The 16,085-nt window shown below is 44.3% G+C and overlaps 1 protein-coding gene across 1 annotated transcript in view; it reads left to right on the top strand.

Annotated features, from left to right (window-relative positions):
• The first annotated feature begins 366 nt into the window (after positions 1–366).
• PIK3R3 (phosphoinositide-3-kinase, regulatory subunit 3 (gamma)) overlaps positions 367–16,085 on the top strand; it is a 25,246-nt gene continuing 9,527 nt past the window's right edge. The window contains exons 1-2 of the mRNA XM_010150640.1: positions 367–534; positions 15,230–15,341. Of these exons, the coding sequence (XP_010148942.1) occupies positions 429–534; positions 15,230–15,341 (218 nt within the window). The 5' untranslated portion in view covers positions 367–428. The remainder of the gene's footprint in view (positions 535–15,229; positions 15,342–16,085) is intronic.

Raw genomic sequence — 16,085 nt, 5'->3', positions numbered from 1 at the left:
CGCTTTTGTGCGGCGGTTTTGTTTCGCTTTTCGGCGCCGGGTTTTAAAAATACCCCGAAAATGGCGATTTTGAGAGAGAATTCAGGAAAGTGGCTTTTCTGTGGAAAGGTGTCTTTTTAAACAAAAAGAAGCACTCCGTATCTATTTGATACCTATAACTACCTATCTGAGTTCCTGCAGGGCAGCTGCTGAGGTGGCTCGTGTGGTGGGGTTTTTTAAATTAAGCTCAATTTTGTGATTTTTTTATTTTTTTTTTTTAGCTAGACGTGTTATTTTAGAGCAGGGTGGATTCTTTTCCGCTTTTTTTTGTCGTCCCCTACCCACCCTCCCCGCTTTTTTTTTTTTTTTTTTTTTTTTTTTTTTGTTTCTCCGTTAAAAGCCGAGAAAGCCAACCTTATTTATAAACCTGCCGGGACTTGCCTGTCGCGATGTACAACACGGTGTGGGATATGGACCGCGATGACACGGACTGGAGGGAAGTGATGATGCCCTATTCCACTGAGCTGATATTTTACATTGAAATGGACCCTCCAGGTAGGGAGCCGAAGCCCGGCTGCCATTCATTCCTGCCTTCTTCCCCAGCCCGTCCTCCATCCTCCTCGCAGGCGTTTTCCCGTTTGAAAAAGGAGGGGGAATCTGCAGAGGGGGAGGGGGAAAAAAAATATATATATATAAACTTTGAGTAAACTTTCCAGGGACTTGAACCTGCTGTCTCCTGGGCAAAAGTATTTTTTTTTACGGGTTTTTGGGGCTTGGGAGGGTAACTGCAATTTATGGTCCCTTTTGGGAGGTGGCAGGAGGAGAGCTGCTCGCAGCCCCTCTTCCCAGTCTCCTGTTTTTTTTTTTTTTCTTAAACCTTTATTAAACCCTGTATATTTCGACTGTGTTCACTTGTAGAGGAGCGGTTTTATTAGCCTCTTCACCTGCGTGCCTTTATGTGCCCCTAACACTTTGATGGCAGTGATTTACCTACCTCCCTTCACTTCCAGCTGAATCGCTTTTACAGCCCCCGAGACCCTTTTCTCGCCAGCTCTCTTCCAGCACTGACACGAGGTGTACGTTTTCGCTGGATTTTGGTGTTGGGAGGGGGATAATACTTGGAAACAGCCTGGAATCCATCCCTGGAGGCACTGTTACTTTGATAACGCTTAATAACCTTGTTCAAAAGGGTTTGATGCAACTCTTCCCCTGCCCCCCCCATGGATTGCCAGTGCTGAAAATGAAGAAATACATCCAATACATCGTCCCCTTGCTTGCCTGAAGTTTTTAGGTGGGACAGAAAGTTTCCTTTGTCTGCAGAGTGAGGGAAGGCTTACAAGGAGGAGAGGTTGATTCGTTCTTTGGTAATGAATTAAACTAAGCATAAATGGGTGCTGTTGGAACCGTATCTATACCTGTAAGAGTCTAAAAGGCTGAGTGCAATAAGGTAATTGAAGAGCCTTTATGCCCTCAGGTCTCTGATCTATACAGCCAGAAAGTATAGTAAAATATGCATCAAAATCTTAGCCTGCAGAGAAACTGATAGCAAGTAAGTGCTTCTGAGCGGTGGCTTCTGTGTGCCGGTACTGTTAGACTTCTCGGCGTGTGCTTGAACCGTGGCTTCTATCTCCAAGTGTGGTTTAGTCTCTTTGTTTCAGCGCAGTGAGCTCTTTTTTTCTCTCCTTAGGTACGTGGTACCTCAGTTAAAACAGGAGGAGGTGATCATCCTGAGATTTTTGGATCTCAAGGACCTGTACTCACTTCCTCTGGTAACTGAGGCTTTAAAAACTGGACAGATCTCAGATGCACAATACTGGCTGCTACTCGTTAAATTCTTGCATAGCTGACACTACCTATTTTTAGATGTTACTCTTGAAAGCCTGAAGTTCAGTCAAATCTGTTCCTGTGAATTTCAGAAGGTATCTTTCTTGTAAATGCTCTTGATTTTAACTATTCATGAGGTTGATATTTGAATTTGCTTGTATCAAGTGAACTAAAACCCGAGTGCCGTTGTAGGTGACTTAACAAATAAGCCCACACCAATTGTTTTTTAAAAAAAACCAAAAACCAATAAAGCTCCTTGAATAGCTTAGTGTGAGGAGGCTGCTGAAAGGGGCTGGTCTAACTGAACTGGTCAGAAAACAACTTTCCAGTATTTCTGCAGGAATTGGGCCATGCAGCCTTATGAAATTTAAGTTAAGAAGCAGCGATGCTTTCATTAACAATGCCGTTATTTCTGCCACTGAAGCCCCGTTGTCAGGGATCAAGGCTCTGCACGGTCCAAACACCAGTTAGCAAAAGGACTTAATGTTACGTGCTGATCCCTGGAGCACTCAGTAACTTTGTCTTTCAAACTAGAGAAGCCAGAGGATGGCTTGCATGGGATGCACGGGATGATTCCCATGTGTATGTCCCGATTTCATCGAGCTACAACTTTTAAATTTGCAGGGAGAGTGTGGCAGAGGTGGTCTGCTTTTTCCTCGTCCGGAGGTGAGGTGGGAAAGCATTTTCTGCTCTGGGATGATCGGTCATCCCTAAGGGGAGCGTGGAGGAATTTATTTGGAAGACTTAAACGCGCGGCATGCCTTGGGATAAAGTCCCTGCGTTTGCACCCGGTAACAACCACAACTCCATTTGGCCCGCTTCCAACAAAAATTTGTGAAGGCTTTCAGTATAGCATTCCCCCGTGCGGCGGCTGGAGCTCCTGAGCAGCTGAATGGTGGCAAGATGTTTTCTCCGCAGCGTGCAAACGAACAATACACAGCGAGCGGCCCCGCTGGCAAAGGAGGCAGCACCACGGTCTTTTGTTTGCAGAACTTGCGCGAAGAGGTCCCCGGTTGGTCTTTATTCTGCGGGACTGGGGCATCTGCTGACACCGGGAGCCGAGTGTCTCAAATCACCCACGGCCACTCGTGATTACGTTTCAGTGCCTCTATACTTCAGGCAGAACACAAAAGCAAGGTGAACGTGATGTCCAGTGTCACCCCTAACCTCTAAGTCAAGGGTGGGGATACTGTTTCTTGTTTCTGGGCAGTAGATCTTTTGATTTATCTTGGCAGGCTGTCTTCATACCCACCTTAGCGTTGCCCAGTAATAAGGCAGAAATAAAATCCTGTGATGGCAGGCAGCCTGCAGCGCAGCCGTAGCTTATGTCAGGCCTCAGTGCACCTGCACCAGCTTATCAGTGTGCCCGTGCCTTCTGCCCAGGGCATGGATGCTCAGAGCAGGTCCCGAAGCCTGTGTGCTGGAGAGCTTGCTCCGAAGTTCAAAAATAATAAAGTTGATGCCTCTCCCATGCAGCAGTTTTTTTCCAGCTCCAGCAGAGGCAGGGTCAGGCAACAAGGGATTGCTAGCTTTCTGCTAGGTTTTAGTCCATCCTAGACATAGGAGTGGGACAGTTTTCCTAAACGGAGAAGTGGGAGTAGGGATTCGATATGCCAGCCTTGCAAAGCACAGCTACCACTGGAGCAAGCGGTGACAGCCAGCAGGGAGACTCCTGTTCCCTGATGCTTTTTCCTTCTGCTTGATGGCTTTTGGCATAATAAAATGTATCGCTGGCATGAGGTAAGTTCTCTATATGGCAAATAATACTAGGTGCAACTAAATAACTGTTAGTGTCTAAAGATGAAACTGGAACCATCAGTTGCATACAGCTACCACAGCAGCTTCTAAACTTTCTAATCAGGATTAATTTAGAGCATTATGGCCATAGCAGCATCACATGCTGCTTCTGGCATCAGGAAACTGGCTGTCAGGGGTTCACTTGCACGTTTGTTCTTGCTGTGGGCCTCGCTGTCTGAAAAGACAAGGAAATAGGTTGCTGGATTGAACTTAGTTTTTGTTTAACGACATCTGTTCAGGTCTGTAAAAAGTTGTTACTGCTGTAAGTTCAGTTTTTGAACAGAAGATGTTGAATTGACTGCAAAAGTTACATAGGTACTCGTGCTTTAAGTACTCTGGTATTACCTCGCTTCTAATCAGTAGGACTAAGTAATGTCCTTCCCTCTGTAGATCTGGGATATGTTATCAGTTATGTTGATGATAAAATGTGTGATCACTGAATACGTTTTGTCACAGTTGGATGAAAATCAGTAAGAATGTTCCACTGGGATTTCAGACACAGATGTCAGCAAAGATATTTGGCTCAACTACAAATTAGAGGTTAGTTTCATTTGTGTTGGTTATGAAGAAAACCACAAGTTTAACGTAGGCTGACTAATGCAGAATGGGCTCTGTCGATTTATGAGCAGATAATAGAGTAAGTGTTTGTCCTAAAGCTATATGCAAGCTACCTTCTTGAGTCCTGGTAGGGCCAGGTGTGACAGACTGCATTTATAACTTAACCCAACCATCTTTTTCAAGATTATTACTCTTTGCCTCATGTGCTGAGAGCAGCTGTAACAATGCTGCTGTTACAAAATCTTTTACTAATGGAGGGGGTGGTTGGAGGGAGGCAGGAATAATCTATAGGCTACTTAGTCTACTTTGCAAAAGCAGCACTGCCGTTGTATGAGTGAGGCAAGGATCCAAGAGCAAAAGTGTATTTATTCACTAGAGTTTCTATTTTCTTCTCATATAATTTGACAACCCTTGTTTTAGGGGAGCGATGCTGTAATTGTAATTTGGAAAACACGGGGTTCTGATCTCGAGGGCAGTGGTTACCCGGGGACCAGCCCTGCTGTATCATTATCAATGTTACAGTGGAAACTGAATGTGGCTTCTCAAACGGGGTTTGTGGTACGCAGTAACTTGATGTAGGTGAACACTGCGTCTCTGTGCCTGGCTCGTTCTCCAGTGGGAGTGCAAATTGCAATAGCATTGTCAGTGTTGTCCTTCAGCTTATCTGAGCTGACTCCAGCAGCTTATCAAAGTTCTGGTCCTACACATTTTAAAAAAATAGTTCTACTAGCACATGCAATCAGGATGGCAGCACTGTAGCAGCAACCGTCTTTGTCACAAATTTAAGTCTTGCTGAAAGTCATGTTTCAAAAAAAGCAGATCCTTGGGGTTGAGAGTTTCGTTATTACAGAAGGGAATTTCATGCAGACTGTTTTGGGGTAGAGCAGGGAATAAATAAGGCCCAGTCACTTGTATTCTGCGTATCCTGGAAAATGGTTTGAATTGAGTCTTAGCTCCTCTGAGGACAGTGATGTGAAATGCTTGTATTCTGTTCTTGTTACACCTAGATTTCTCTACTGGCCTTTTCATCTAGTGACTGCTGTAACCATTTTTTTATTATTATTATTTTTGATTGCATTTTCAGGCTTGCTTTTGCATTCCTTGCATTTGGTTTTCATTTTGATGGCTCTAACTGTTAAAGAATATCACTCATCAGCTTTCAATTAAATACATGAACACAAAAAGTAGCATCATTAATATAAAGTGAAATGATGTTTGGCTTGAGATGGGAGAGCCTGCTTTAAAAGGCTGACATTTTTGTTTGTCAGTAGGCTTTCAGACGGTGTAGAAATAGTTGGGGAGGGGAAGCTTGCTGAAGGGAGTTGTTCGGCTCTGCATTTTGTAAAGCTGTAAGTTTATGCAAAATGAAACATGGGAGAGCATTGTGAGAAGAAACCAAGCTCATCACCACATACTGAAAAGTAAAACCATCAGTAAATGTTATTTCTGCAATTGTTGTTCCAAACAGTTCTGTGTATTGAATGATGCCTATAGCTGACACAGGTTAATCTCTGTGTTCTTCTACCTCACCTCTTTAAAAGAAGAATACTCTTCTTGGAGTTTCCTTTGGGGAATATTGTTTTCCCAAGCAGCAGAGCTCACTTCTGTCTTTGCCATTGCCTGTGTGATATCTTATTCCAGAATGAAGCTATTTGGGCTTATCTTTGCTGTACAGCTTGGGAAAACAGAGAGGCAGAGCTGGTCACACACATCTGTGCCCAGTACTAAAAGCGGTTGGGTGCCTTACATCATCTCGTGTTGGTTGTTTAGTGAGTCATTTTTTGGGCAGAGAACTCGAGAACACTGGAAACAGCAGCATAAAGAATATTATCATCAGCATTCCTTGTATGTTTTAAAGCTTAGGCTTTATGATTGTCAAAAAGACTGTTAACTGTGTTGAAACAGGTTGCTCTAAAACTTTGGCCCCATTAAAGCAATAGGTGTGTTCTAGCTGGGTTTTTTGGAACTCGTTTTTGTAGAGCAGGTTGCTGAGTAATGCTTGAAGAACAGCCTATGCTCGTGTACTAAATGACCCTATGGAAATGAGTCAGATTTTTCTTTTTTTTCCCTGCTTTTTATCTCATTTCTTCTGACAGGTTAAAATCTGCACAATAGCTAAGTAAGCAAGAATTTGCTTCCCCAGCGTAAGAGCTGGTGCAGGATCCCTGAACAATGTGAGTGGATGTTCCCTCTTCTGAAGAGATTTTCATTGTCCTTTCGTTTTGCTGCATCCTCCACTCCGTAGCCAAAGATTTTTTGTAATGTTTCAATGAATATATTCCAGTTCTTCTGAAGAACAGTGGCTAGGTATGGCGTGTCTTACACAAATACATACAGTTCACAAGAAGCAAAGTGGAAGTGATGCTGGTTGTGGCCCTTTCCCAAAAGGACCCTAGCTGACCTGGTGAATCCTGATGCCGAAGCAGAGTGTGCTCTGAAGCTTTGCTGTGGCTGAACAGGATCCAGGTTCTTTCCTGGCTTAGAGTCTGGTGGCACACTCAACGTGGCTACCTTCCATCCAGCTCTTTGAAAAAGAAGATTAAATACTTGAACCGCTTCAACCTGTGACTGCTTCCAACACTTGCCCGGACTCTCTACCAGTTTTTTGTGAACTGGAAAAATGTTATTTTAATGATAGTTCATAGGAATGTTACTGTTTCTAAAATCGGATATCCCTGAAGCTGATGCATGGTTATTTAGAAAAGGCTTGAAAAACGTCATGGTCCTGAGCACAAAAAATTGTGGGTTTGGATAAATCAAAACCCATCAATCCATATCCCCTTCATCTTGTTTGTTCTTTCACTATAGAATAACTTGAGTTTTGGTTTAGTGTCACTTTGGAACTTTTGTACTTCAGATCAGTTTTCTCTTTCCAAACATAAACCTCCCATTTCCTTCTGTTAGTTACTACTTACTCTGTTACTTTCCTCCTCTTCCCCATGAAAGAAAAAAATCCACAGGAGCCATTTTTTCAGGGTTTTTACCTTCTGTAGACTTATCCTAAATTTCAGCCTTCATAGTCCCTAAGTGGAGATGATCATCTCTATCAGATCTTTCAGAGAAATTATTTACTTCCTTTCAGCCTTCTCCTCAGAAGACCCAAACCAAAAAACCCTAAACCCAGCAATGCTGCAGTGGAGCTAAAGTGCTGTAATGAGGGAACGCAGCCCGGTTCGGGTGTGTGCAGTAGTGCTTACACACCAACACCTGCCCTAGGAAGATGTTTTAGAGGTGAGATGGATGAGACGTTCGTTGGCAATGTTGTCTACGTCCTTTCTGTTGCCTGTTACAACCCAAATGGATTAGGCCAGCTAATATTTGAAAGACATAGTCCTTAAGGACAGAAGGGTTTCCATTTCTTTTGTTACACCCTGAGATCTCGGCATGAGCAATGACCGTGCAGCCGGAGCCTGGCCAGACTGCTCCGTGCCTGCCCTGAGGCTCATGCTGGGCATGGCGTAGGGCTGCACAGGTTGCTCCGTGCCTGCCCTGAGGCTCAGCTTCTGCTGGGCATGGCGTAGGGCTGCACGGGTTGGGACTTCTGCCTCAGTGGAACTTCCTTCAGGATTGGCGTTCTTGGGAAAGAGGATGCATGACACAACGTACAACAGTTTCCCTCTGAATACTTTTCCACCTTCTGGAGTCTGGATTTGAAAGACTTTACACCTTTTGATCTTCATTTAGATGGCTCTCTGTTAGCAATTTAGGTGGTGTTGAAATATTTTTACTTTGGTGACTAGAAAATAGTTTGACGTAGCACAAGGACGGGTACTGTGTGAGGAACAGTTTACACAGTGCTCTGTAAGATGTGAGCTGAAATGAAATGCTGCTTAGAGCAGCAAGAGCTACATGTATTTACAGCTGTATTACTACTGTTTTTAAGTAGGCTCTTGCGCATCAGTCTTCTCAGTAGTGCCGATTATTTCTGTGAATTGGTTCTCCTATGAGGCTTGTACCTGATGCCTAGATGGATGGTTAGTCTTTGAAATATCCGGGCAAAGAAACCCTGGGCTGTTTTTATTCAAAATGGCTTTTTCTTTTGGCTTTGGTAGGTCTCCCAGCCAGAGTGTGTCACCGCCTGGGCCTGACTTCATTCTCCCTCTTCCACAATGAAAAGCTCGTTCTTTGTTCTCAATCATTGTACCTCTGTGCTTATCCTAAACTTTGTGTTTTCCTTGTTCTTATCCGAAAATCTACTTCCATGTATTGATCCAGGAATATTTTTTAATTGCCATTTGAAGACTGTACATGTGGAGGGGTAGAAAACATGCCGTGGTGTTCCTTCTGTGAGACTGATGAGGAACTGCTTCAGTCAATACGTGAAAAGGAGAATCTGCTTGCCTCGTGCATTTTGGGTTTACTTTTATCATCTAGTCTTCTAGACCTGACATTGGATGCTATGAAGTACAGTTATTCTTATGAAATATTTCAGATTTTCACAGGCAACGAAATGTTTGCTGCGGACTTCCATCCAAAGAGTTGGTAAAAGCCTGGGCCTCCTGGCTAGGAGTTAAAGCTATTCCTTCCTGAAGCAAGCCGAGCGTGTGATGCAGGGCAGCGACATTCTTTGAGTGAGGAAACATGGCAAAAGATCTAAAAAGTATCCAGTTTATTAACAGTGTGCTAATTACGCCTGGTAGGGCTTGTCCTTTCATCTTCCTCATGGTAACTCTGAGACAGTTGTCTCAACCCTGTTGGTCATGGAACCTCTGACACCGCTGTAGCTTTGCAGCTGCTACGCTATGGGCTGGGTGGAAAGGAAAACCATTTTTCATCCAGCAGTGCAAGTAATGGGGAAATTAAGTTGTTTTGGCTTTCGGACTTCATGCACAGGCTGGAGTGAAGAGGAGATGCTGTGTGACTTTGTAATAGAGAAGTCCAAAACCCCAGTGTCACTTACCTGACAGCGAGCATCTTCCACTTCTTCTGTCTCGAGCCCATGAAGTAACAAGCCTTGCAAAGTAGTGAGGGGTGCTTGTGAAATGCCCCAAAGGATTCTGAATTCGAGCCAGCCTCTTCACACAGGGCTGTCCAATGTTCCGCAGGTGTCCCCACAGCGCATCCTCTTCTAACCTGTGCAGTAGCAGTGGGTGCTGGTGAAGGACAGAGTGCAGCTGAAGTCTGGCAGGCTGCAGGAGGTGAAACAGTGGTTGGGAGGTGTGGGAGAGCACTGGATAGCTGGGGAGTTTTCAAACAAAACAGATCTTTATCAAAAAAGGCAATTAATCAAAACTGAAATATTTCTTAAAGGTGTTGGTTTTTATGAAAGTTCATAGAAACACAAGCAAAGCTATAATGGGAGTGTTTTCATTGGAAGCCTGCCTGGCTTTCTGCCAACTTGTCTGCTGTTTTCTGTAATGAGATATTGAAAGACTTCAATTCTTTGAATAGGTCTTACACTTTGGCATCTCGCCTGTTTTGGGGGAGGAGAGCAAAAATGTGAGCATGCCTGAGGTTCTGTGGCCAGCAATAATGCAACTGAGTAGCTTCCTTCTCCGTCCCCGGAGGAGTTCTCCGTGCGTGTTAGCTGCCCTTTGAGGAAGGGCAGCTTCGAAGGGCATTGGTGCTCAGCACTTTATGAAAGGGGTCTTGGCAAGAGAACTGAGGAGTGGAGATGTGGACCTGCCGAGAGAAGGGACCTGCCGGCGGTGGGGACCGAACCGCTGTCAGCAGGTGCGCACAGCCCTCCTGTCAGCTGGAAAATCCGCCGGAGCGCGGTGCCTTACTGCTCTGGCCTGCAGACGTGGTGCTCCACTCCACGGAAACGGTGTGCAAAAAGCACCTTTGTTCAGCATAAGCTTTTCTTAGGTGTCTTGAGGGGATCTTGTGCAGCAGGGACAAATTCAAGATGATTAAGGGAAGGAGAGATTTTGAGGCTTTGCCTTGAAAGTGTTGGAGAAATGGAGAAGAGTGTTTGAGAAACTGAGTAAGACTACAGAGAGCCATTAAAGATTGGGGAGGGGTTTTAGTTTTAAAAAAGCTAGCCTACATTTTTATTCCAAGTTTCATCTATACCTCCAAAGGGGAAACTCTAGTGTCCTTAAGGACTATGTCTTTCAAATATTAGCTGGCCTAAGTGTGGATTACTCTCATGTTGCCGTAGTAATGACACTTTCTAAAGCTTTATGTTACAGTTCGTAGGGTGTCTGCTGGACGTCAGCCTTTTTGAAACTGGGTAACTATGCTGGAAACGCCTTGATCTGTTTTCTCCTTGTCACAACGGGGAAGGAGAGTAGATTGAGAGAATCAGAAAGAAGGCTAGTGAACAAACTCGTGGAAGTGCTGAGCAACTTAAACTTGACTTCAGCAGAGTTGTTGGTAGTTGTGATTACTTATAACGGTAAGACAGAGGTAATGCTGCATTTAAACCTGCCATGCTTTTCAGTATCTGGCCTGCAGCTCTTGGAAAACACTGGAAGAAATAAGTTATGGAGCTATTCTTAGACTAATTGGCATCTGCCTTAAAACTGCAAATTAGAGTTAATTAACTGGCAGGTTTATCTTGTGCACTAAGAGTGCAGCCAGAGAAGAAACAGGCTGCCTGACTGGATGCTGTGTGGGGTGTAGCACTTGGAGACCCGAGGCATTCTTCTTCTTTCACTTCTCCTGGATTAGTGCCATTGAAAACCCTCGCACTTAGGGCTCCGTGGCTCTTAGATCGTGTAAACTTGTGAAGTTTTTGATTCGAAACCTGACTGGGAAAAGTGTGTAGCTCATGAAAGTGATGGTGTACCTTGCTGAAGTTAAACTTGGGTTTAATACAGGTTACTATTCTCTACAAGAAACTTTAATTTAAAAAAAAAAAATCACAGTGCTAAACTTCAGACACTTGCCAGCTTTCTTGGTTGTCTTGGAGTTGGAGGTGGTTTGAATTTCAGGGAATCAATTCAGTTAAATCTTGAGTAGCCTTTTAAAAAGCAATTTTTTGCAGTCAAGAAAGCATCCAAAGAATTACCTTGGTGAAGCCTAATCAATAGGCTGTTCCCTCTCAGGAGCTGTGCCGCAGCTCTGCGGAGCAGCTCGGCTGAAGCTACCTGCGGGAGCCGGCACGGCAGCCTTCACGCCTTGACGTCAGCAACATCCGATCCTGGCCTGGCCAGCATTGGCTGCTGCCGCCTCCGCTCCATCCCCAGCTTGTTTCTATTTCCCCCCCTTCTAACTCACACTGATTTGGGATTGGGATTTAGCTCGAGCTGGGCTGCTTGGGGAAGCTAGGAAGAGGGGACTGGAAGTGCTAAAGAAAAAACAGTGATGCACGCTAGAGCGTGAGGGAGAGCCAGTCTGCTCTCCTCACTGCGTGTCAGGCAGTCACGGAGAGCTGAGCCTGCTCTTGGGAATACACCCATGCAGGAATGGAAGGGTCCAGCTGAGCTGTTGCCTTTTGGGTAAGGCATCTCTGCCTAAAGCTGAGCTGGAGACATGGTAAGGGAAGGATGCTTGTGTATCTGGTGCTAACAGCAAGTTCTTTATTAGAACAGATAGATCCATTGTGCTGTTAATCACTTGAGATCAATGTTCTTTCTCTCCCAGGAGAAAGGAGGCAAGAAACTATCAGGATCGTTCACTCTAATGAGAACTTGTTTTGAGATAAAGTAAGATTGTGCCTGTGGCTAGATCAGAATTAGACTCAGTGACATGGAAAGAAACACGGCTGCTCTTGAAAGCATTTCTGTTGACTTCAAGTCAGCCTAATTCTACTTTACTGTAGGATTTTAGCTTATCAAGTAAGGTATATGAAACCAGATTTCTTTCAATTGAAATTAAAATCTGTAGACTCTAAGGGTCTTTGTAATGTCTCATAGAACCATCACAGGATTTCTGCTAGCAGGGTGGTTAGTATTGCCTAGGTACCAGTAAAACCTCTTTTGGGGTGCCTCTTCTGGCAACCCATTGTGGCAGTGTTATGAGAATAGGAGTTGGGTGGATGCTGCTCTGTTACAGTAGACTTGCCATGCTGTTAAAAAAATGCTCCTCTTGTGGCATCACAAGTTCTGGGCAGTGGGGTTTAAGCTACCTTCGAGCTCAGTTCTCTGTACAGACTACAGTCACACCAGGCTGAGAGGGCAGCCAAGAAACACTGAAATGGATGGGCACGTTAGTCTACTGGGTAAAGCAATAGCAAGGGTCTGGCTCTGTATCCAAGACAGGGGAAAATCTATTATGACTCAGAGTTCAAAGTATTGAAAGTAAAGAATTAGATCCATAGCTCTCTGGAAACAGGATCCACCCTTGCAAATACTTTTGTATTTTTAAAATGTGCAAGCTATTAAAAAGCATTTTTCAAAAGTCTATTGTGAAAAGGACTGGCTTCCATGAGTCAGGTTTTACAGGAACTGGTCCAAACCTTATTCTTCTCCCTAAAAGAATTTCCTTCCAGTTTTCTCATGCAGAACAAAGTTGTGCAGACAACCCCCTGACAGTGAGAACTGATACCTGCCTATTAAGGGAAAGAAGGAAACCCCCCCCACCTGTAACAAAGAGACTTGGTGTAATGTCTAGTGCCCTGTGTCCATATGCAAAACCATATTCCTTACCTTTCCAGTCTTTGTTAGTTTGCTTTTCTGTGCCCAGTGCTTTAGCCTGAGCCCTGACAAAGCTGCTAAATAATTCCACAGTGTATAAAGGAGCAAGACTTAATCTTACAAGAAGGGCGAGAGGAGTGCTCTAGAAGTACTCTAGAGGATACTTGAAAGCCTCTTCTGGAAAGCCCCTATTAGCAGTGTAAAACAGGATTTTACACTGTAAAATACCTTGAAGTTTTTGAGATGTCCAAGCCTTAACTTGCAAGACCCAATGAAATAATTGCTGGTGCTGGTATAGTTTTCCAAGAATTCTCAATGTGTGTTTTTACATGAATCTTCATGCGCTTGTCAGTGGCTCGGAAGCTACAAAAGATTCTGGAGTAGATCAGAACATCTACAGGTTTTCTGAACTCAGATTTACTGCCGTGTGCAGATGCCGATGAGACTCGAAACTGCTGTGTGTGTCCTGTTGCTGGCTTAGAGTGTGTAGGGCTGCAGAGCCCGGATGTGCGGTGGGATGCTGGGGAGACCTGAAGATGTTTGCTGATGGAGGAGCGATGCGTGGGAGAGATGGAGCCACACAGGGCACAGTAAATACAGTTGATTCTACGGGCTTAGCCTGGATATATGCTCCTCTGACCCCCCAAAAGTGCGATACGGCTGGGATCTTGAACCAAAGTAGGGTTAGAACTGTGTCTTACTCTTAATGGTGCTTTGTGCAAATACTTAAGTGCTGTACAAACAACTGTAGTTGAGCTAGGAGTAACTGAAGCCTCCTAACCAGGAAGCTACTTCACTGAATCCAAAGGTTTTCACCTTCCTTTTATAACAAGACCTGTTATTGCCTTACTAGATATCTGCACACCTGAAAGTTCCCAGCTCACCCCATAAAAAGAACCTGTATGCTGTGGTTTTATGCTCAGTCCCACAGAATGAATGCTGCTATCTGAATCAGGTGTTTGGTCAGCAACCCCAGGGTGCAAACGTCTGGGTCAAGGTTCAGATTTAGTTTAGATTGGCTCGATTAAAGATTCTACTAGTTTGTCTGAGAACAGTGAAGCTACTGTGTCTGATACTCAACATGAAATGCTATTTGGAACTGCAGTTGGAACACTGTTTTCTCTTCTTTCATGTGGGAGGTGCAGCTCGGAGGTGAGCGGATGGATGGTGCCAAGTAGCACACCTCTCAGTGTTAAGCCATTCCGCACTGGAGCTAGAGATCAAAATCTCCTTTCTGCTCCCTTTATTTGTATTTCTGCTTGTACACCGGGATTGCGTGTGGCTGAAAGATGCCTGTTGTCAGCGTGTGTCAGCTCTGCTCGCCGATCCTAGTGTAATCCGGTGGCTAGGGCATAGGGCTGGGAGCACAGATGTTCAGGGTCTGACTTAAAAATTTGCTGGTAGCAAATCAGCTGCTTTCTTACCCTGAATTCAAATGTTACCTGCGCCTGTAAAACACACAGTCTCATGAAGGGCCTGAAAAATGCTCAGTTTCAGTGGTCATGTTCTTGATGAAGCGTTCGGCCTCTGCAAAGCAGGGGAGAGCACTCAAGACATCTTTCTCAAAGAAAATAGTGTCATGAATTTCTGCTGACAGACAAATCTCTGCCAGTACATGAGCATGCCTGCGGCTGCTGAATGACTCCTGACGCAGGGCTTGCATTCAAGACCAGGCTGAAGTTGTTTGAGCAAAAACTGACCAAATAAAGAGCTTGAGTGGGTTGTGTGCCCTTACATTGTGTAACCTGTTCGGAGGACAGAAGTAAAAGCCTGCCTGCCTTGAATTCAGAATAGGGGAGTTCTGGGCGGATATGCTCTAGACCCACAGATGTGCAGTTCTCCTGTCTTTTGGGGGTTTGTAGCATCCCCTTTCCAGTGGTAAACACTTCAGCTGTGTCGAGTGGTGCAGGCACTCTAATAATGACCTTATATCCCCTCTCACCTTCCTTTCTCACCTCATGTCCTGTAGTATTCAAAGAGCCATAACTTTTGCTCCTAACAGGAGCCTGAATGACACATGCAGTATGAAATGTGAGCCGTGGGTCTACGATGGGTATGCCACTGCCCAGCTACCACGTCTCTCCCTGGCAGTGTCTTTCCCTCTGTAGAAGAGCCCACCCGTTTGCTCTTCAGGGTTGGCGTAAGGACTGGTGACGCCCGAGCGCCTGAAGGTTTTCCGCAGCGGTGCACGTTGCTCTCCAGGCTGTGGTTTCAGACACAATACACCTTTGTAACTTGGGTGGAGGTTTAGGCCGTGATTGCCCTTGCAGCCATGCCTGAGCCAGTCTTCCTTTTAGCGAAAACTCATACTCCTTCCCTTTGCCCTCCCTCAAGCATGTGTTTGGTTTGAGTACTAGGAAATGAGGGATCACAGCGCAGCTGTTGACTTCAGAATTCTTTAAAAGTTACGAATTCCATTTACTTTGGGAGAGTTTGAAATCCAAGTTCAAGATGCACATTTTCTCTTGCCTTTTCACTGCACTGTCTCATGAACAGTTTAGTGATTATTGTCCCTGTTCACCTTTCTTTAATCTGTTCTTCATTTTCAGCTCTTCCTCCAAAGCCCCCCAAACCAATGACTCCAGTCAATACGAATGGAATAAAGGACAGTTCCAGCTTCTCTCTGCAGGAAGCAGAGTGGTACTGGGGGGACATCTCAAGGTAAGCAGTATTACTTAAATATATTAATACTGTGTCCCTGCCCATGGCAGGGGGGTTGGAACTAGATGATCTTTAAGGTCCCTTCCAACCCAAACCATTCCGTGATTCTGTGTTATTGAAAATAGAATAAGCCTGTTAAAAATCAAGAGAAAAAGAACGTGCCTATTAAGGCAGCATCTTGCTGGGAGGAAACACTTCAGGACTATTATTGGCAAAACACCTAAATCAAAGTATTCGACTGGATCAGGACTTGTGTTTATGTTGTTACTGTCCTGGTGCAGATATTGCCGGTCTTGGTGACAGTTATTTTGGGTTTCTAAATTTCTTCAAATACACAAAGTCTTTAAAAAAGAGAAAATTATTTTGTTCAAAAGTAAAGTACTTCTGAATGTGCTACCTAAGAAGGCTTTTTTTTTTTTTTAAGCATAGTGCTGGGATGCGTGCAGTTCAGCAGCCTTTCAGTAGGAGGCTTGCTCAGAATAAAAGGAGTTGCATTCTTATTTTTGGTTTCTTTAACATTTGGTTAAAATTGCATCTGTAGTAATTTCTATTATGTGGTGGTATAAAAGTAGCTCTTAAAAATACTAACCATCACCAGCTATACTGAGCAGATGATACAGACACATACTGAATAAATTAGGTTTTACCTCTTAAGGAAACCTTTTTCTACGTGCTTGAGAAAAAAGATGGCTTGGGTTGGGTTCAGAAAACGAAATTCTAGTTTTTATATACTTAATTGCATAG

Source organism: Eurypyga helias, unplaced genomic scaffold, assembly GCF_000690775.1.
Source record: "Eurypyga helias isolate BGI_N326 unplaced genomic scaffold, ASM69077v1 scaffold21384, whole genome shotgun sequence".
In the NCBI taxonomy this organism is placed as follows: domain Eukaryota; kingdom Metazoa; phylum Chordata; class Aves; order Eurypygiformes; family Eurypygidae; genus Eurypyga; species Eurypyga helias.
Note: the sequence above shows the minus strand (reverse complement) of the source record. Positions and strands in the feature narration are given on the sequence as shown.